The following is a 22,698-nucleotide window of genomic DNA, read 5'->3' as shown; positions in this document are numbered from 1 at the left end:
CCCCCTCCATCTCTCACTATCTCCCTCTCCATCTCTCACTATCTCCCTTTCTCTATCCCTCTCCCCTTCTGTCCCTCCATCTCCGCCTTGCTATCCTTACCTCTCCCTCTATTTCTCACTATCTCCCTCTCTCTATTTCTTTCTCCTTTTCTATCTCTCTCACTATCACACCCTCTCTATTTCTCCATCCCTCTCTCTATCATTCCCTCCCTATTTATCTGTCTTTGCTGATCCCTAACTCTTCCCCCTCTATTTCTCACCCTCCCTCTGTCTCTCCCTCCATTTCTCCTAATCCCTAACTCCTCCTCCACCTCTCCCTCCCTCTGTCTCTCCATTCTATCTATATCTAATCCCTTCCTCTCTCTATCACACCCTCTCTATTTCTCCCTCCCTTTATCTATCCTTCCCCATCTCTCCCTCTCAATAATGCACCCTCTCCATCTCTTTTTCAGCTCTCTCCATCTCTCCTGCTCAATCTCTCCCTCTATCTCTTTTTCACCCTCTAACTCTCCTTATCTCTATCTCTCCACCCTCTCAATCCACCTCCTTTTCACCCTCTCTTTATCTCTCCCTTCCTCTATCTCATCCTCCCTATCTATCTCTCCTAATCCCTATCTCCTTCTTCCATCTCTATTTCTCTCATTTTGTCTCCATCACTCCCTATGTGTCTCGCTCCCTCTCTATGTCTCCCTCTGTCTCTTCCTTGCTATTTCCATGTCCCTCTCTCCCTACTCCCTCTCTCTCTATCCCCCTCTATCTCTCACCATTTCTATCTCACTTTCCCTATCGTTATCTCTCCTCGGTCTCTCACTCTCTGTTTTCTCCCTTTCTCTATTGTTCCCTCCCTCTCGCTCTGCCTCCCTCTCTCGATCTCTCCTATTTCTACCTCCTCTTCCCTCAATCTCCCTCTCTATCTGTCTTTCCTACTCCCTATCTCTCCTTAGCTTTATGTTTATCTTCCTCTAATTCTATCCCCTCCCCCTCCTCCTTCCCCTCCCGCCTTGCTCATTGCCCCCTCCCACCCCCCTCCCCTCCACCACTCTCCCCGTCTTTCCCCCACCACTCTCCCCCTCTTCCACCCCATTCTCCCCCCTCCCCCTCTCGCCCCCCCCTTTCCTACTCCCTATCTCTCCTTCCCTTTCTGTTTTGCTTCCTCTAATTCTATGACCCTCCTCCTCCTTCACCCCTTCCCCCATCCCACCCTGCCCCTTTCCCTCCCCCCTCCCTTCCTCTCCCTCCCCCGCCCTCCTCCACCCCTCCTCTTCTCCCCTACTCCCCCCTCTCTCCCTCCCCCTCCCCATACTACCCTCCCCACAACCCTCTCCCACCTAACCACTTCCCTCCCCCTCCTAACCATACCCCTCTCCCCACCCCCTCCCCCACCTCCCTTCCCTCTCCCCATCCCTCCTCCATCCACTCCCCTTCCCTTATCCCTCCTCCATCCCCTCCCCACTCCCCCATCCCTCCTCCATCCCCTCCACTCACCCTCCCTCCCCATCCCTTCCCCCCTCCCCATCCACTTCCCCCTACACCCTCCCCATCCCCTTCCTCATCCCCCTTTCCCCCCTCCCCATCCACTTCCCCCTACACCCTCCCCATCCCCTTCCTCATCCCCCTTTCCCCCTCCTCATCCCCCCCTTCCCCTTCCTCATCCCCCCTTCCCCCTCCTCATCCCCTCCTTCCCCCTCCTCATCCCCTTCACCCTCCCCCATCAATCCCCCACTCTTCCCCCATCACCCCCACCCTTCTCCCTCCCCTCCCCATCCCCTCCACTGCCCCATCCCTCCCTCCCCATCCCCTCCCTCCCCTCCTCCTTCCACTCCCCCACCCCTTCCCTCTTCCACTCCCCAACACCCTCCCCCTCCCCTTTCACTCCCCAACCCCCTCCCCTTTCCACTCCCCCACCCCTTCCCTCTTCCACTCCCCAACACCCTCCCCCTCCCCTTTCACTCCCCAACCCCCTCCCCTTTCCACTCCCCCTCCCCCACCCCTTTCCACTCCCCCTCCCCCACCCTTTTCCACTCCCCGTCCCCCACCCCTTTCCACTCCCCCTCCCCTTCCCCCACCCCTTTCCACTCCCCCTCCCCTTTCCACTCCCCCTCCCCCACCCCTTTCCACTCCCCCTCCCCTTTCCACTCCCCCTCCCCCACCCCTTTCCACTCCCCCTACCCTTCCCCCACCCCTTTCCACTCCCCCTCCCCTTCCCCCACCCCTTTCCACTCCCCCTCCCCCACCCCTTTCCACTCACCCTCCCCTCCTACTCGCCCACCCCCTCCCCTCCCACTGCCCCACCCCCTCCCCAATCCCCCCTCCCCCACCCCTTTCCACTCCCCCTCCCCCTCCCCCACCCCTTTCCACTCCCCCTCCCCCACCCCTTTCCACTCCCCCTCCCACTCCCCCTCCCCCACCCCTTTCCACTCCCCCTCCCCCACCCCTTTCCACTCCCCCTCCCCTACCCCTTTCCACTCCCCCTCCCCTCCTACTCCCCCACCCCCTCCCCTCCCACTGCCCCACCCCCTCCCCAATCCCCCCTCCCCCGTCCCCACCCTCCCTTCCCCCACGCCACCCCCCCATCCTCTCACTCCCGCCCCACCCTCCCCCCATCCTCCCCATCCTCACACACCCCCTCCCTCACCCGCCTTCCACTCCCCCACCCCCTCCCCCATCACCTCCCCTCCCCATCCCTCACCCATCCCCTCCCCCCTCTTCCCTCAGCCCCCTCACCCCTTTCCCAGCCCTCTCTCCTCCCCTCGCTCTCGCTCCAGCTCCTCGCCAATCACAAGCTGTGCTCCGCCCGCCCGCGCTTGCTCCGCCAATCACAGGCCGCGCTCCGCCCCCCCCCCCCCCCCCCGCGCTTGCTTCGCCAATCACAGGCTGCGCTCCGCCCCCCCCCCCCCCCCCCCGCGCTTGCTTCGCCAATCACAGGCTGCGCTCCGCCCGCTCGCTTTTGCTCCCCGCCAATCACAGGCCGCGCTCCGCCCGCCCACCCCCGCTGCAGCTCCCCGCCAATCACAGGCCGCGCTCCGCACCCGCTGCAGCTCCCCGCCAATGACAGGCCGCGCTCCGCCCGCCCACCCACCACCACCCCCCCACCCCCCGCGCTTGCTCCGCCAATCACAGGCCGCGCCCCGCACCCGCTGCAGGTCCCCGCCAATCACAGGCCGCGTCCCTTCCTCACGTGATATTGGTCTGAGCCGGCGGCCGCGGCGCCCGGAGTGGGAGAAGAGGGAGGAGGAGGAGGAGGAGGGGGGGGGGGGGGGGGTGACTACGGGTGTGGGCCATGGGGGCTCTGCTCAGTCTCCCCCTGGGGCTGGAGGACGATGAGGAGGAGAGAGAAGCGGAGTGGAGTCCCGGAACCGGGGGGAAACCCGGAGCGAGGGCCAGAGCCGGGCCTGGGGCTGGGGCCGGGGCCAGAGTCAGAGCCAGAGCCGGGCCTGGGGCCAGGCACATTGGCAGCCTCGGGCTTGGAGCGGGAAGCAGGGCAGCAGCTGAACCCAGACCAGGAGCAGGAGCTGGAGCTGGAGCTGGACTTGCAGCAGGAGAGGGAGCGGGACTGGGACTGGGACTGGGACCAGAGGCAGGATACAGAGGGGGAGCAGGAGCCGGGCTGGAAGCAGGAGAGGGAGCAGGAGCTGGAACCGGGCTGGGACTCGGTCCCAGGGTGGAAGCCGGACTTGCGGGGGTTGAGGGAGCTGGACTCAGAGTCAGGGTTGGACACGGGGCGGAAGCGGGAGGTGGAGCGGGAGCAGGCCGGGGGCGAGCCAGAGACCGGGGACGGAGACCCTACACCAGGCGGGTGTTCAGGAACCGTACGTCTTACCTGAACCTGAGCGAGGAGCAGTGTGTGCAGAGACTGAGCTTCAGCAGGGAGGCCGTGACCGAGCTGTGTCACCTCGTCCAAGAGCAGCTGCAGCCTCGCACCAGGGCCTGGACGGCGCTGCCTGTGGCTGTCAAGGTGACTGTGGCGCTGAACTTCTACACTACAGGCTCATTCCAGGCGGCCAGTGGCCTCATCAACGACATCACGCAGTACGCCATTCACTGTTGCATCAGGGACGTGACAGAAGTGCTGTACTCGAAGAGGAACCAATTCATCAGCTTCCCCATGGAAACAGAGAACCAGGAAGAGCGGGCACTGGGGTTCCGTCAGATGGCGGGTTTCCCCCAAGTACAGGGTGTCCTGGGTTGTGCACACGTGGCCCTCCGTGCTCCCTATGATGACCCAGGCGTCTACGTCAACAAGAAGGGTTTCCATTCCCTCAAAGTCCAGCTGGTGTGTGACCATCAAAGGCGTGTGATGCAGGTCTGTTCCCGATTTCCTGGCAGCACACGCCACTCCTTCATCCTGGAACAGTCCTCTGTGCCACCTCTCTTCCAGCCTGAGAGGCAGGCATTGGGCTGGCTGCTGGGGGGCAGTGGTTACCCCTTGACCACTTGGATAATGACCCCCGTCAGGAAGCCCCAGACCCACCGTGAGCAGCATTACAATCGGAGTCATGCTTCTACCCTGGTCACGGTCACACAGACCATCTCACTCCTTAAGCACAGGTTCCGTTGTCTGTCAAAATCAGGAGGCACCCTGCAGTACAGCCCTGAGCGAGTCTCCAAGTTCATCGTTGTCTGCTGCATGCTCCATAACTTTGCCCTGCAAAGGAGGCAGGTGTTGGAGACATCAGGGCCAGGAGAGGTGTGGGAGGAGGAGGAGGAGGAGGATGAAGGGTCACCACATCTTACTGCTGCCATTGCCCTCCGACAGCAAATCATCGAGGAGGCCTTCAGCTGAATGTTGGCGCCCATTTCCAGCCATGTAGAACATGCAATGAGCATTCTGCTTGTTGAAGGGGTACTCCATGTCAGTATCTCCGTCTTTCCATTATGGAATACACAAGGGCACAGGGAGCTGGGGAAGAGCCTCAACCCCTTGGTACCTGATCTGTGATGGATGAGGGACATCGAATACCAGGTCATCAGTCCCAGGATTCTCAATGTAATCCGTACAAAATTCAGGGCCAGGCCAGCAGAATCAAAAGACTGCCCTTTATACATTACCACAATGTTCCTGGACATTCAGAGGAGATTCAAGGAGGGTTAAATGAACTAAGCAGAAATATTCCTGCTGCAAAGTGTGGAAGGATAAGTTTGTGATTTAATGGAAGTGCTTACTTGCTCTGGTGTTGGTGAGCAGAGTTACAACACCTCCGATCCCAGGCTTAGGAGCAATACCTGGCTATGGGAATATGGAGGACTTAATCTATGTCAGACAAACTGTTTTCTGGGCATTTTTGCAGAAGACTATGGTTATACAGTCTAGCAAAAGACTGCTTCTCAGTTTGGAATAAAAATGTGTAATGTAGTTAGCTAAAAGCAAAATACTGCCGACGCTGGAGATCTGAAATAAAAACAGAAAATGCTGGAAAAACTCAGCAAGTCTGGCAGCATCTGTGGAGAGAGAAGCAGAGGTAGTGTTTTGAGTCTGTATGACTCTTCAAAGCGCTGCTGAAGGTCATACAGACTCGAAACGTTAACTCTGTTTCTCTCTCCACAGAATGCTGTCAGAACTGCTGAGTTTTTCCAGCATTTTCTGTTTTTATATGTGTAATGTAATTGTTTGATTTTGCTGTGTCTACAATGTGTTTAATGTGCTGTCTATTCTATACCATTGGCCCCTGTCTGCTGCTCTCTTCAGTAAGTAATATGTTCAGTAAATGAATGCCTGTGGACAGTGTGGTCAATGTATTGTGATATTTCAGATTGTGAGAGGGCCTGACAGAGTAGATGCTGAGAAGCAAGATCTCTGGCTGGGGAATCCAGAACTAGATACAGGGTTGATCATTTAGGACTGAGCTGAGGAGACATTTCTTCACTCAGGAGGCTGTGAACCTTTGACATTCTCCACCCGGGAGAGTGTGAACGCTCAGTCGTTCAGTATATTTCAGACTCAGATCAGTAAGTTTTTGGGCACTCAGAGAATTTAGGGATATGGGGAGTGGGCAGGAAAATGGGATTGAGGTTGAGGATCCAATATGATCTTATTAAATGGTGGAACAAGCTCAGGGATCTGTCTGATCTACTCCTACTTCTATTTTTAAAAATTCTTTATAAACATATCACTGGCCCTGTCTCTCGTCATTAAATGAAACCTGTCAGTGTCCAGCCACTGATGATGTCACCTCCGCTGACATGTTTAGCATGCACGTGTACACAAAAATATGCAAACATGCGTCTGCTTTGCACAAGTATTCTCACCGACATATTTATTTGAAATCATTAAACAGCTACTTTTCAAAGATCACAATGAATAGGGCAATGAGGCATTGGCAATGAGGTTGTAGCATTTTAAAATCTTATTTCATTGGTGAACAGACAGAACAAAGCAAAGTGAACAGACCCAGCCTGGACTGAGGAACAGCAATGCAGTCATTAACTTTTCAGGGCTACCCACTTTGGAATCAGTTTGCATTGGGCAGATTCGGTATTTTGTGAAAGATCTTTGTCCTATAGACATTGGGTTAGAGTCTGTCATGAGAGCATAAGAAATAGGAGCAGGAGTAGGCCATTAAGCCCCTTGAGTCCGCTCTGCCATTCAATGAGGTTGTGGCTGATCTGATTGTGGCCTTAACTCCACTTTCCTGCCTGTTCCCCCATAACCTTCAACTCCCTTGTCAATCAAAAATCTCTCTAACTCAGCCTTGAATATATTCAGTGACCCAGGCTCCACTGCTGGGGAAGTCCGAGTCCGGACTCGAACTCAAGTTCTGTCGAAGGGTCATGAGGACTTGAAACGTCAACTCTTTTCTTCTCCGCCGATGCTGCCAGATCTGCTGAGTTTTTCCAGGTAATTCTGTTTTTGTTTTGTTATTAGTGATGTTTGTTTCAATAAGATCACCCCTCATTCTTTTAAACTCCAGTAAGTATAGGCCCAATCTATCTTCATAAGACAAACCCCTCATCCTAGTGAACCTTCTCTGAACTAAACACTCCTGCTACCTGCTCTTCACCAAGAGATTTTCTAGCATTTTCCCAATGACAGACATTAGGCTAACTGGAATATAGTTTCCTGTTTTCTGTCTCTCTCCTTTCTTGAATAAGAAGTGTTACATTTGCAATTTTCCAATCTGCTGGGACCTTTCCAGATTAGGGCCTTTTGGAAGATGACAACCAGTGCATTCACTACTCTCTTTTAAGACCCTAGGATGCAGACCATCAGGTCCAGTGGTCTTGTTAACCTTAAATCTCATTAGCATTCCCATTACTTGCTTTGAGTGACCGTGACTGTTTTAAGTTCCTCCCTCCCTTTTGTCTCTTGATTTTCTACTATTCTTGGGATGCTTTTTGTGTCCTTTACTGTGAAGATTGTCACAACTCACTGGGGGATAGTGTGCTGTAATATCAGCCCCACCGTTCCCTGAACTGCGACAATGGGAAAGATTTGACTAAAACCCCAGATCGCCCCAATTCTACCGAACTGTTTAACTTAGGTTAACAGAATACAAATACCAGGTTAGTAAACTTAATAAGTAAGTAACTATTTATTCAACAAATTGTCTTTAACTAGTGGCAAAAGAAAGAAATATGAACTTCTAACTCAATAACTTAAACTCTACCACTTCTTAAACCCCTAAACACAAACGTAAGACACACAAAACATGGATTTTAAGGGTGAGATAAAACCGTTCAATAGCACCAATCTGGAGTAGAGGATTAGATGGGTTGATTTTGATTGATGTCTTCCAAATTCCTTACAGTTTGTTGTTCATAACACAAGGTGGTCTTCCAGCACTTTCAGTCTGTGGTTCACTGATTGAAGATCTTGCTTTTCAATGTCTCTACTGGTGATTTTCCTCTTGACAAGGATTTTCAGAGAAAGCAGGTTACAGAGATGTGAGGAATAGCCAGCTAGCTATTATGTCAGAATTGCTGGAATCTTACAGACACAGGAGAGAGAAGTTTTTGGGTCTTCCCTCTTTTCAGGCTAGGAGCTATTCTTCCTGCACTGTTACACACAGAACCCTGGTCACCTGGTCAGGAGCCAATTACAATGCTGTCGTTAGGCAGTTTCCCCTGGTCTAGAACTCCTTTCCAGCATCATCCTGTTTTTTTTATTGCACCCTATGTTCCAGGGTAGCAACATTGTAGACATTCCTCATCCTGCTCTAGTGAATATGTCTTTCAACTGCAGGCATGGTAGTGTTTAAAGCCACGGTCCAATTTTAAAGCAACAGTCCAAGAAAAATAAAAATTGGTTCTTTACATGCCTCCACCCCATGGACAACAAAACATGAGACTTACATTCATTCATCCATCCTTCTTCAGACTTATTTCAGTAATTTACACCCGGGACAATGTATCTGCGATCACATTGTCTTTACCGGCAATGTGAACAATCTTTATATTGAATGGTTGAAACAACAGATTCCATCCAAACAGTCTCGCATTTTGAGTTTGAAACTTCTCAATGAACATCAGTGGATTGTGGTCAGTGTAGATTAGTGGTCTCTCTGTTATCGTGTCGGACATTAACTTCACAAAGTGTTGAAGAGACAACAAAAACGCTAGAGTTTCTTTTTCCACTGTAGAGTACTTCCTCTGATATTGATTTGGTTTCTTGGAAAAGTATCCCACCGGTTTCTCCATCCCTAATTGATCATCTCGTAATAGGACTGCACCTACCCCCAAGTCGCTAGCACCAATTGCCATTTTAAAAGGTTTGGTAAAGTCAGGGGCGGCCAACACTGGTTCATTTATTAAGATTGTCTTCAGCTTTTCAAAGGCTGTTGGCATTCTGTTGACCTTACCACTTTTGCCTGTTTTCTTAAATTGGTGAGAGGTACCGCTATTGTGCTGAAGTTAGGCACAGACTTCCTATGAAATCCACATGTTCCCAAAAACCTCATCGTTTCTCGTTTGGTTTTAGGAATGGGGAATTCTATTAGAGCTTTCACTTTTGCTGTTCTCTGCAACACCTGCCCTTGTCGAACAATGTGACCTAGGTAAGTTACCCTTGCTTTTGCAAATTGGCTTTTGGCTAAATTTATGACTAAGCCAGCTGCAATTGCTGAAACAGGCCCTCTAATTGCTTTACATGTTCTTCCCATGCGTTATTATATATTATGACATTATGTAAATAAACCACACAGTTATGTACTTCAGCCATGACTCAATTCATAAATCCCTGGAGTGTATCTGGGGTGTTTTTAAACCCAAAAGGCATGACTAGGACTGGACATTGATTCAATCCACCTGGTGTAACAAAGGTGGATATTTCTTTAGCCTTTGATGTTAATGGCATTTGCCATTATCCCTTCAATAGATCAATTTTAGAACGAAATGAGGCACTGCCAACCCTATCAATGCAATCCTCTAACCGAGGAACTGGGTACGAATCTGACCTCATTACTACATTCACTTTCCTGTAATCTATACAAAATCTAGCTTAGGAACCAACCTGAATGGTGGGCTCCAGCCACTTTGGTTGGGCTCAATTAATTCATTTTCCAGCATATATTTGATCTCTCTAACTGAGCTCGTTTTTCTGGGCTCAACTGATAAAGATATTGTTTTATCGACACTGAGTCTCCTACATCCACATCATGTTTAGTTAACGTAGTACATCCAGGTGTATCCCTACAAATTTCCTAATGCTTCCTAAATAACCTTATTAAATCTTCCCGTGATCCTTCCTCTAAATATGAGGACATAGTGTCTAACTGTCCCATTATTTTTGTATTGGCTAGTCGAATTGTAAGTGGTTCGCTTTGTGCACCATCTACTCCTCCAGCTACCTGACTTTGACTGCCTTTGTCACCCTCCACTACTACCACCTGGCACACTTGCTCTTTCTCCTCATCCTCTCTGCGATGATATTGCTTCAATGTGTTTATGTGACATAACCGTTACTTCTTCCTATGTTCAGGAGTATCTGTCAGATAAGTCACTTTACTAACTCTCCTAACTACCATGTAGGGACCACTGAATTTCGCTTTCAGGGGTTCACCCCGCAAAGGTAATGATATCAATACTTTGTCTCCTGCTTGCAATGTTCTATTTTGTAACATGTTTGTCTGATCATTCTTTCATTTTGCCTTGGGAAATTTTTAAATGTTCTCGTGCTGCTTTACATGCTCCTGTGATAGACACGTAATCCAACATGGAGGATTCATCGTTCAGCTTCAGGAACTTTCCTTCATCACTTTTAATAGACCTCTTATTTCATGACCACAGATCAATTCAAATGGGACTAAATCCAGTAGATTCACTGGGAGAATCTCTGGTAGTAAATAGTAAGAAATCTAATCCTTCGTCCCAATCCTTTGGGTATTCATGGCAATATGTCTTAATCATGGTTTTGAGAGTTTGATGATAGCTCTCTAAACCTCCCTGTGTCTCTGGATGATAAGCGATAGGCTTTAGTTGTTTGATACCCAAATTGCTGATTATGTCCTGGAAAATCTTAAACATAGGGCAGAATTTTTTGGGTGAGTGATGTGCAGAGGGCATGTAAAATGATCCGTGGTGACATCGGGCGAGTGAGGTTGGTATTAGACATTGGTGAGGCCAACTTTGGAGTGTTGTGTGCAGTTCTGGTCGCCTAACTACAGGAAGGATATCAGTAAGATTGAGAGAGTGCAGAGAAGATTTACTAGGATGTTGCCGGGTCTTAAGGAGTTGAGTTACAGGGAAAGATTAAACAGGTTAGGACTTTATTCCTTGGAGCCTAGAAGAATGAGGGGAGACTTGATAGAAGTTTTACAAAATTATGAAGGGTATAGACAGAGTAAATGCGAGTAGGCTCTTTCCACTTAGATTAGGAGAGATAAACACGAGAGGACATGGCTTTACGGTGAAAGGGGAAAAGTATAGGGGAAACATTAGGGGGAACTTCTTCACTCAGAGAGTGGTGAGAGTGTGGAACAAGCTGCCATCTGATGTGGTAAATGCGGGCTCACTCTTAAGTTTTAAGAATAAATTGGATAGATACAAGGATGGGAGAGGCCTGGAGGGTTATGGACTGCGTGCAGGTCAATGGGATTAGCGGAATAATATTTTGGCACAGACTAGAAGGGCCGAATGGCCTGCTTTCTGTGCTGTAGTGTTCTATGCTTCTATGGTCACCGTGCATCGCGATATTTCGTTGGGGGCGGGCACGCGATGAAGTGTGATGTGCGCACGCCATTAATAAACGGGCTAGTTAAGGCCCTTAACTCGGCAATCGATGCTGATTTACAGGCGCCCGTGCGATCTTCGGCTCGGCACACGGGCTCAATGGGCAAGCGGGTAAGAGACCTTTTAATGAAACTCATCCATGGGCGGGATAAGAGGGCTCAGTGGGGTTGTCAATCGGGTCTGTGAGTATTTAATGCAGAAAGTGTTTTAAACTTGCCTGTGTGAGCTGTAGCAGTTCAGAACAAATTCCAGCAGCTTTCTCTGTACTATGAACCTTCAGCTCAGCTCTCTGCAGTCAGGAATCTGTATCGGGCCTGCAGCTTTCCAGAGGCCTCCCTTTAGCCTGGGGGTATGGGTTCTGACATGTCCACTAGAGGCTGCTCCTCTGAGGAGGAAGGGAGGGATAGAATAAGGAGGAGGCCAGGACTGGACAATCAGCCTCCAGGGGAGCCACCTTTGGGAGGCCAGGCGCAGACACAAGGGGCGCAGGACCAAGAGATTGTCCAAGGTGGAAGGGGCAGCAGAAGATGCCACTATCCTCCTGCCAGGATTTACAGGCAGCAAAGCAGCTACCTCAATATGTCTGAGGTACAGTGCCAAAGGAGGCTCCAATTGTCAAGGGAGACAGTCAACTACTTCTGTCAGATGATTGGCCCTGAGATCTCCCCTAACTGTGTGGGTGGACACCCCATGCCAGCGGCTCTGAGGGTCACAGCTGCCCTCAATTTCTATGTTTCTGGCTCCTTCCAGGGCTCGCTGGATGATCTTTGCAGTGTCTCCCAATCAGCTGTCCACACTTGTGTCAAGCAGGTCACAGATGCTCTGTTCAGACAGGTATCCAGATTCATCCACTTCCACTGTGACCAGGCAAGCCACACACAGCGAGCCAGAGGCTTCGTGGCCATTGCTGGCTTCCCCCGTGTCCAGGGTGCTATAGACTGTACACATGTGGCCATCAAGGCACCAGCAGGTGAGCCCGGTGCCTTCGTCAACAGGAAGGGCTTCCACTCCATGAACATGCAGATAGTGTGTGACCACAGGATGCTGATTTTACAAGTCTGTGCAAGGTACCCAGGCAGCTCCCACGACGCCTACATCCTCAGACACTCCCAGGTGCCGGGGCTCTTCAGTGCTCCAGCCCGGCTGGATGGATGCCTGCTGGGTGACAAGGGCTATCCCCTCAGAAGGTGGCTCATGACCCCTCTCCGCCATCCAAGAACTGAAGCTGAGCAGCGGTACAATAGGAGCCAGGGCCCCACAAGGGCTGTGGTGGAGAGAGCCATCGGTCTTCTCAAGATGCACTTCTGATGCCTGGACCACTTAGGTGTGCACTCCAGTACCCCCCAGATCGTGTCTTGGTGATAGTGGTTGCATGCTGCCCTCTCCACAATCTTGCGCTGGAAAGGGGGGACACAGTGGACGATGAAGACATTGACACTGGATGCGGCTGCACACGATGAGTCCAGCACTGAGTCTGAGAATGAGGAGGCACAGGGCAATGATGAGGGACTGAACCCTGACCCGGGACTACACCAAGGAGACAGGGCCACCCGGGAGACTTTAATCCAATGAACCTTCAGTTAGCTGCACACAAATGAATCTGCAGGACCAGCCTTGCCTGGTGCTTCCATACGTGGCACATATCTTCCACTTCATCAGCTGCAACTAAGGGCTTTGGACATAAACTTCAATGTCCACTCAAACACTCATGACATGTCTGTAAAACATACAAATGCAGCACAAGGGAGACACCCCCAGTCATGGTAACACATCTGGATTTAATTTTATCCACCATATGGCCCCAACTAAATGAAAGCAAAACATTTTTCAAACAACAAGAAATAATAATTCCTTAATCTCGGGCCAACACAAAGGCACCAGTGAGAAACCCGTGGTGTGCCTAAGGTGCATATATTTACGTTTCCTGATACTAGGTCTTGGTGCCGCCCCATCGCTCGGAGTGGTATCTGAGCCAGCCTGCTGACCCTGCTGTCCTGTTGGCCTCGATGACCTTGGCGGTTGTCCTCTTTTTCAGAGAAAGCAAGTTAGAAAGATGTGAGGGATAGCCAACCAGTTACTATGGCACAATTACTGGAATCTTACAAATGCAGGAAAGAGAGGTTTTTTGGGTCTATCCCTTTCAGGCTAGGAGCTGTTCTTCCTGCACTATTACCACCCACAACCCTGGTCACCTGATCAGGAGCCAATTACAATGTTGTCATCAGGTAGTTTCCCCTGGTCTGGAACTCCTGTTCTCTTATGGCACCCTAAGTTCCAGGATAGCAACATTGTAGATACTCCTCATCCTGCTCCAGTAAACATGTCTGTCAAGTGCAGCCTTGGTGGTATTTAAAGCCACGGTCCAATTTTAAAGCCACAGACCAAGAAACATTTTTTTAAAAAGGTTCTTTACAAGACAGATACAAAATACATGTTCAAAGTCTCTGCTATTTCCTCATTTACTATTATTAACACCCCAGTCTCACATTCCAAAGGGCCAATGCTCACTTGTAGGAGCTTTTACTGTTTTTATATTTCTTGCTAGTTATCTCTCATACTCCAATTTCTCCCTCTATATTTTTTCAGTCATCCTTCTAAAACTTTCCCCATCTTCTGCTTACCATTAATCTTTGCTGCTTTGTACATCTTTTATTTCAATTTGATACCTTCCTTAAGTTCCTTATTTAGCCATGGATGGTGCATCCTTCTGGTACAGTCTTTTTTCTTCAATGGAATAAATCTTTGTCGAAAGTTACAAAATATCTCCTTAAATGTCTGCTAAAGTTTCTTTACTATCTTACCTTTTAACCTATTTACCCAGTCCACTAGAGCTAATTCTGTCTTCATACCCTTGTAATTTCCTTTATTTAGTTTATGGACCCACACTGCTCACTGTCAAACTGAATGTGAAATTCTATCATGTTATGCAAAGGGGATCCTTTTCTTTGAGGTCTTTAATTAATCCTGTCCTGATACACATTACCAGGTCCAAAATAGCCTGGTCCCTGGTAGGTTCCAGAATGTATTGTTGTAAGAAACTGTACAGATTACCTTCTATGAACTCATGCTCCAGGCTACCTTTCCCAATTTGATTTGTTCAATCGATTCGAAGATTGAAGACACCTCCATTTATTGCAGTACCTTTGAAGCTGCTTCGACCCAATCCTAGGTTGACCTAGGCAGGGACTGCCCTTGACAGCAAGGCAGCATTTAACTGAGTATGTCATAGAGGTCTACAGCAGAGAAAAAGGCCCTTCAGCCCATCGAGTCTGCGCCGGTCAAACAAGTACCTAACTATTCTAATCCCATTTCCCAGCATTAGTCCCATAGCCCTGTATGTCATGTGGCATCGCGAGTGCACATCCAAATACTTCTTTAATGTTATGAGGGTTTCTGCCTCTCCCACCCTTTCAGGCAGTGAGTTCCAGATTCCCACCACCCTCTGGGTGAAAAAATTCTTCCTCACATCCCCTCTAACCCTCCTGCCCCTTTTCCTTAAATTTATGCCCCCTGGTTATTGATCCCTCCACCAAGGGGAAAAGTTCCTTCCTGTCTACCCTATCTATGCCCCTCATAATTTTATACACCTCAATCATGTTCCCCCCTCAATCTTCACTGCTCCAGGGAAAATAACCCCAGTCTATCCAATCTCTCGTCACAACTAAAACTCTCCAGCCCAGGCAACATCCTGGTAAATCTCCTCTGCTCTTAACTAAGTGAGGCATCACCCTCACGCTTTCTGGACCAATTTGGGAACTTTTCTGGTCCACATTTAAATTTGTCATTCAGCTACTGGCCACACCAGTTAATGGACTTCCTAGCTGGGTACTTTGGTTTGGGAGTGGGCACTGTCCTAACTTGTTCCATGTGGCTTGGAACGCCTCTGCCCTCAATTGGAGGTGCAGTTCCAGCTACACTCCCCTGTGGCTTTTCAACTGGGGGTGGCTTCTAATCCCTATCTACACACATAGATCCTCCTCCCACTCCACTGATCAGCGCTTTGGCCTTCAGAGAAGACTTGGAGTGGGGATTGGGGGAGGGGGGTGCAGTGGGGTGGGGGTTCATGGGGGCGGGGAGGTAGCGGATTTGCTCACATTTTGGGTCAGCTAAGGGGTCACTGTTCCTGGAAGGAGAAAATTCCTGAAGTTCTTTGGGAGGTTGTCCAGTTCAGACACACATGGTGCCACAATGCTATAATGTCATGCCCTCCAAAGGGGAAATTTCTGTAGCGGGAAGCTCTGCTGCACTAACCATTGGAGCATTCTTTGGGGGACTACTCATGTGAAGCCCTACTATCCAACTGGCTTCCCTCGCAAGCTTCAGCATTCGGGTGTGGAATGGCCTATTTTGTTGCAATGAGGACACAGCTACCTCCGGGAATTCTGCTTTCAGGCTGCAGGGGGCTTCTTGCAACCTCCATTGTTTTGTCTTTTCTGGCTTGGGGGCCTTTTTGAACTAGACAATGGGACAATGGGGTGCCAATCAAACGGGTTGCTTTATCCTGGACAGTGTGGAGCTACACTCATCCAGGCAAGTGGGGGTTATTCCATCATCCCCCTGACTTGTGCCTTGTAGATGGTGGTCAGACTTTGGGGAGTCAGGAGATGAGTTACTCGCTGCAGGATTCCTAGCCTCTGACCTGCTCTTGTAGCCACAGTACTTATATAGCTAGCCCAGTTCAGTTTCTGATCAATGGTAACCTCCAGAATGTTGATGGTGGGGGATTCAGTGATGGTAATGCCATTGAACGTCAAGGGGTGATGGTTAAATTCTCTCTTGTTGGAGATGGTCATTGCCTGGCACTTGTGAATGTTACTTGCCACTTGTCAGCCCAAGCCTGGATATTGTCCAGGTCTTGCTGCATTTGGACATGGACTGCTTCAGTATCTGAGGAGTCGTGAATGGTGCTGAACATTGTGCAATCATCAGCGAACATCCCCACTTCTGACCTTATGATGGAAGGAAGGTCATTGATGAAGCAGCTGAAGATGGTTGGGCCGAGGACACTACCCTGAGGAACTCCTGCAGTGATGTCCTGGAGCTGAGATGACTGACGCCCAACAACCACAACCATCTTCCTTTGTGCTAGGTATGACTCCAACCAGAGGAGAGTTTTCCCCCAATTTCCATTAACTTCATTTTTTTTCAGACTCCTTGGCCCATTTCTGGGGGTGGTGGGACCTGTACAAGGCCGACGGGTTGCACCTGAACTGGAATGGGACCAACATCCTTGCGGGGAGGTTTACTAATGCTGTTGGGGGCGGGGGGCCAGGGGTAGGGGGGCATTAAACTAACTTGATAGGGGGATGGAAGGTTTAGCAGGGGGAGATGCACAGCCAAAATTGAAAGAGGGAGCAAGTGAGCCTGGAAGGCATAGAAATTATAGGCCAGTTAAGGCACAAGGGAATTTGGCAAGGTTGGATGGTATTTATTTTAATGTAAGTAGTCTGACGAATAACGCAGATGAGTTGAGGGCACAAATTAAGTATGATGTCATTGCTGTTACAGAGACATGGTTGGGAGAGGGGCAGGATTGGCAGCTCAATATTCCAGGATATAGGGTCTTCAGGTGAGGCAGGGAAGGAGGTAAAAGAGGAGGGGGTATCTTAATATGGATCAAGGAATCAATTACAGCAGTAAGGAGGGATGACATCTTAGAAGGCTCCTCAAATAAAGCCCCCAAACAGTCAGAGAGAAATAGAAGAACAGAAATGTAGGCAAATCTCAGAGATGTGTAAAAATAACAGGGTAGTAATAGTGGGGTTTTCAATTTCCCCAACATTAACTGGGTTAGTCATAGTGTGATAGGTTTAGAGGGAGCAGAATTCTTAAAATGCACCCAGGAGAGCTTTTTAAGCCAGTACGTAGAAGGTTCTACAAAAGAGGACTTAATTTTGGGAATAAAGCCAGGCAAGTGGTAGAGGTATCAGTGGGGGAGCATTTTGCAGATAGTGATCATAACTCAGTTAGATTAAAAGTTGTTATGGAAAAGGACAAGGATGGGCCAGAAATCAAAGTTTTAAATTGGGGGAAGGCCAATTTTAATACGATCAGTTATGATTTGGCCAGAGTGAACTGGAAACAGCTACTTTTAGGTAAATCTGCATCAGAGCAATGGGACTCATTGAAGAAAGAAATAGGGAGAGTACAGGGCCAACATATTCCAGTAAAGATAAAAGGTAGGACCAACAAATCCAGGAAACTCTGGATGTCAAGGGATATACAGGATTGAATAAAGTGAAAAAGGGAGATACCTTATGACAGATATTGAGGGCTCAAAACAGCAGAGGGCCAAGAGGAGTATAGAATGTGTAGGGGGGAACTTAAAAAGGAAATTAGGAGAGCAAAAAGGGGGCATGAAAAAACATTGGCAGGTAAAATAAAGGAAAATCCAAAATTTTTTACAAGTACATTAAGAGTAAGAGGGTAACTAGGGAAAGAGTAGAACCCATTAAGGACCATAGTGGTAATTTGTGTGTGGAGCCGGTAGATGTAGATAGGGTTCTAAATGAATACTTTGTGTTGATGTTCACAAGTGAGAAGGACAACGTGTGTATGGAAATCAGGCAGAAGGACTGTGAAATAATTAAAGAAATTATCATAGAAAGGGAGGAGGTTCTAAGTGGTCTGGCAGGCTTAAAAATAGATAAATCTCCAGGCCCGGATGAAATATATCCCAAGCTGTTGTGTGAGGCAAGGGTAGAGATAGCAGGGGCGCTGGCAATAATTTTCAATACTTCTCTGGCCACAAGAGAGGTGCCAGAGGGCTGGAGAACAGCCAGTGTGGTATCGTTATTCAAGAAGGGAGGAAGGGATAAACCAGGGAACTACAGGCCAGTCAGTCTAACCTCAGTGGTGGGGAAACTATTGGAAACAATTCTGAGGGACAGAATTAATCTGCAATTGGAGAGGCAGGGGTTAATCAAGGACAGTCAGCATGGTTTTGTTAAGGGGAGGTCATGTCTGACTGCCACCACCCTCTGGGTAAAAAAGTTTTTCCTCACATCCCCCTAAACCTCCTGCCCCTCACCTTGAACTTATGCCCCCTTGTGACTGACCCTTCAACTAAGGGGAACAGCTGCTCCCAATCCACCCTGTCCATGCCCCTCATAATCTTGTACACCTCGATCAGGTCGCCCCTCAGTCTTCTCTGCTCCAACGAAAACAGCCCAAATCTATCCAACCTCTCTTCATAACTTAAATGTTTCATCCCAGGCAACATCCTGGTGAATCCCCTCTGCACCCCCTCCAGTGCAATCACATCCTTCCTATAATGTGGCGACCAGAACTGCACTCAGTACTCCAGCTGTGGCCTCGCCAAGGTTCTATACAACTCCAACATGACCTCCCTACTTTTGTAATCTATGCCTCGATTGATAAAGGCAAGTGTCCCATATGCATTTTTCACCACCCCACTAACATGCCCCTCCACCTTCAGAGATCTATGGACACACACACCAAGGTCCCTTTGTTCCTCAGAACTTCCCAGTGTCATGCCGTTCATTAAATACTTCCTTGTCAAATTACTCCTTCCAAAGTGTATCACCTCACACTGTTCAGGGTTAAACTCCATCTGCCACTTATCTGCCCATTTGACCATCCTGTCTTTATTTTCCTGTAGCCCAAGACACTCAACCTCACTGTTAACCACTCGGCCAATCTTTGTGTCATCCGCAAATTTACTAATCCTACTCCCCACGTAGTCATCTATGTCGTTTATATAAATGATTAATAATATGGGACCGAGCACAGATCCCTGTGGTAAGCCACTGGACACTGGCTTCCAGTCACTGGGTCAAAGTCCTGGAACTCCCTCTCTAACAACATCCTTCTGTCATCACCCTCTGTCTCTTACAACAAAGCCAATTTTGAATCTACCTTATCAAATTACCCTATATCCCATGTGCATCTGCCTTCTTTATAAGTCTCCCATGTGGGACCTTGTCAAAAGCTTTGCTGAAATCCATATAAACCACATCAACTGCACTATCCTAATCTACACATCTGGTCACCTCCTCAAAAAATTCAATCAAATTTGTTAGGCATGACCTCCCTCTGACAATGCTGACTATCCATGATCAAACCTTGCCTCTCCAAGTGTAGATAGGTTCTCTGCTTCAGAATTTTCTCCAATAGTTTCCCGACCACTGACGTGAGACTCACTGGCCTGTAGTTCCCTGGCTTATCTCTACAACCCCTCTTAAATAGCGGAACCACATTAGCTGTTCTCCAGTCCTCTGGCTCCTCCCCCGTGGCCAGAGAGGAATTAAAAATTTGGGTCAGAGCCCCTGCGATCTCCTCCCTTGCCTCCCTCAGCAGTCTGGGACACAAATCATCTGGACCTGGAGATTTGTCCACTTTTAAGCCTGCCAACACCTCCAATACCTTGTCACTCCCTATATCAATTTGCTTAAGAACATTGCAATCTCTCTCCCCGAGTTCGATAACTTCATCCTCATTCTCTTGTGTGAAGACGGACGTGAATTATTCATTCAACACTTTAGCGATGTCCTCTGGCTCCATCCATAGATTGCCCCCTTGGTCCCTAATGGGCCCTACTCTTTCCCTTATTATCCTCTTCCCATTGATATACTTATAGAATATCTTGGGATTTTCCCTACTTTTACCAGCCAGAGCTTTCTCATATCCCCTCTTTGCTCTCCTAATTGCTTTCTTAAGCTCCACCCTGCACTTTCTATACTCCACTAATGCCTCCGCAGATTTGCTTCCCTTGTACCTGCTAAAAGCCTCTCTTTTCCTTCTCATCGTAACCTGAATATCTCTGGTCATCCATGGTTCTCTGGGCTTGTTACTACTTCCTATCACAGTAGAGAGAACATGTTGAGCCTGTACCCTCCCCATTTCCTCCTTGAACGCCTCCCACTGCTCCTCTGTAGATTTCCCCACAGGTAGCTGTTCCCAGTCTACCTTGGCCAGATCCTGCCTTATTTTACTAAAATCTACTCTCCCCCAATCCAAAACAGTTTTTTTTGCAACTTGTCTATTTCTTTGTCCATAACAAACTTATGGACATAATTGGTCACTCTTTGTTTAAACAACAAGATATTACTAGTCTTACATTCACCTTTCACTAATTTTAATCTACCTTTGCTTCGTTCTCATGATTTCAAGCTTTACTTTCGCTGCCTTGATATGGTCAACTCTCAGAAGTCTCCTACCCAGGAGTCTCCAGTCTTTTCTCGATCCTCTGACACTGGCCATGAGCCATATGGATCTTCCCCACATCACCTGTAGTGTTTGCACATCTCTTGTTTCTCAGTGGCGTCTGACTAGAACACTTTGGTTGTGACTTCCTCTGGTGTGTATTCTGCTGTACTTAGCCGTTTAATTCAGGTGGGAGGAGGAGGGGAGAGAATGTTGTTCCTCTTCCTAATGAATTCTTCAAGGAATCGATACTTCAGAATATTTTCTATTCTGTGCTTTCCCTAGTTCTGATATTGTTTCAATGATGTGTTCTATAGGTCACCAGCTGGTGGGGAGGATGTAGAGGAATAAATTTGCAAGGAAATTACAGAGAGGTACAAAAATTATAGAGTAGTTACAATGGGGAACTTTAATTATTCCAAACTAGGATGGTAGTGATATAAAGGGCAGAGAGGGGCAAGAATTTCTCGAGTGTGTACCGGAACATTGTTCTTCAACAGTATGTTTCCAGTCCAACAAGGAACGAGACAATGCTAGAACTGGTTCTGTCAGTGGGGAAACATTTAGGGGACAGTGATCATTGTACCATAATGTTTAGGTTGGCTATGGAAAACGGCAAGGAACAATCTAGTGTAAGAATAATTAACTGGGGTGGGGGAAAGACAAATTCATATGATGTTGTGGAACTCTTGGCCCTTCATATGAAACGCTAACCCTGGTTCTCTCCCCACAGATGCTGGCAGACCTGCTGAGTTTCTCCAGCACTTACTGCTTTTAAAATTGAATCCAAGATTAGCAGGCAAAATTGTAACGGAACAATGGGCTGCCGTTAAAGAGGAGATGGGTTGGGCACACGTCATCCTATATAAAGGAGAGGTGGTGGCATAGTGGTATTGTTGCTGGGCTCGTATCCTGGAGACCCAAGGTAATACTCTGGGGACCTGGGTTCAAACCCTGCCATAGTTTTAATCTAGAATTATAAATCTGCTGATGACCCCATTGCTATTTTCGTAAAAACCCATCTGAAATCTGTTATCTTTACCTAGCCTCAGCTACATGTGGCTCCTAACTACCCTCTGAACAATTAGGGATGCCTAGCCTGTGGTGCCCATATCCCTGAACAAATAAAAAAAATCACTATGAATGGGAAAGGTAGGGCAAACAAATCTAGTAGCTCCCTGGATGACGAAAGAGATAGAGAGTAAGATGAAGCAGAAGGAATGTCCTTATGACAGATGTCAGGTGGACAATACAACTGAGAATATAAGAGGTTCAGAGGGGGATTGAAAAAGTAAATAACAGAAACAAAGACAGAGTATGGTTGCTAAGAGGGAATCTAAAAGGCATATAAATAGTAAATGGTGGTTAAAGGGCAGCATGAAGAGAATTTTTGCATGGCTGGAGGAAGCGTAGATGTTTCTGGAGGAAGGTTTAAAGTGAAATTCACCTTCAGTCAGTATTAGGACTCCTGCTGTTCTTGACATATAGCTACCATTATTTCCACACCAAGGCTAGAGCTGGTTCAGTTGCAAAGAGGTTTCTTTCCCAGTAGACTTCGGAACATTCACTAGACGTCTTTCCACAATTGGTATCTCCCTCGAGATATCCAGAAAACTCACTAAATTCACTATTACTTTAACTTTGGAGCAAAACATGTGAGTTCCTTAACAGTCTGGCATCATTTCTAGCCAGAGGCTGACACCTCTTCTCTCTTCACTCTGTGGTATACCCACACCAAATGAACTAAAAACTGCTTTTCTTGTTTCTCCCTGTCTCTCTCTCGCTCTCTCTCTGATCCCCTGTTGTTAGGCAACATCACAATTCTTTTCTACTCTTTGTGTTTGTTTTAACTTCCCTAAACTACTAACCCTTAGTAACTCACCTCTTCACTTTAAGAGTTGTAAAACCTCTTTAAAAATGCATGTTATACAAACAGGGCCCCAGACTTGCTAACTCCATCTCACAAAAACTCTAACCTGAAACCAGACCCGGATTTCACCTTTCCTAATACACAAATTTAAAAAAAATTAAACTTAAAGCTAAATCTTGTTACTAACACCCACAAATTACAAATATAACTTACATTAAACAATCTCTAGTTCCTAACATTACAGATAATGATTGTATACAATGCTGCTGCTGCTGATGGTCTACTACACCTCATGGATGCCTAGTTTTGAGTTGTTAGATCTGTTTGAAATCCATCCCATTTAGCAGGGTGGTGGTGCCACACAACATGATAGAGGGTATCCTCAATGCGAAAATGAGACTTCATCTCCACAAGGACTTCTGAACATTGTGGTGATCACTTCTACCAATATTGTTATAGACAGATGGATCTGTGACAGGTAAATTGACAAGGACGAGGTC

At 48.1% G+C, this 22,698-nt stretch overlaps 1 protein-coding gene across 1 annotated transcript; it reads left to right on the top strand.

Annotated features, from left to right (window-relative positions):
* The first annotated feature begins 3,320 nt into the window (after window positions 1–3,320).
* On the top strand, window positions 3,321–4,783 carry LOC121291356 (putative nuclease HARBI1). The gene is made up of 2 exons (XM_041212425.1): window positions 3,321–3,523; window positions 3,661–4,783. Exons 1-2 carry the CDS (start codon window positions 3,321–3,323, stop codon window positions 4,781–4,783), a joined length of 1,326 nt encoding a protein of 441 aa, XP_041068359.1.
* The last annotated feature ends 17,915 nt before the right edge of the window (window positions 4,784–22,698 follow it).

This window comes from Carcharodon carcharias, chromosome 19 (genome assembly GCF_017639515.1).
Source record: "Carcharodon carcharias isolate sCarCar2 chromosome 19, sCarCar2.pri, whole genome shotgun sequence".
In the NCBI taxonomy this organism is placed as follows: domain Eukaryota; kingdom Metazoa; phylum Chordata; class Chondrichthyes; order Lamniformes; family Lamnidae; genus Carcharodon; species Carcharodon carcharias.
This window is presented reverse-complemented; position numbering and strand designations above follow the sequence as displayed.

Coding starts and splice junctions, on each gene's coding strand:
- LOC121291356 (XM_041212425.1), top strand. CDS start 3,321: ATGAGGAGGAGAGAGAAGCGGAGTGGAGTCCCGGAACCGGGGGGAAAC. Junction 3,524..3,660: donor GAGCAGGAGCTGGAGCTGGA/GCTGGACTTGCA, acceptor ACTCGGTCCCAG/GGTGGAAGCCGGACTTGCGG.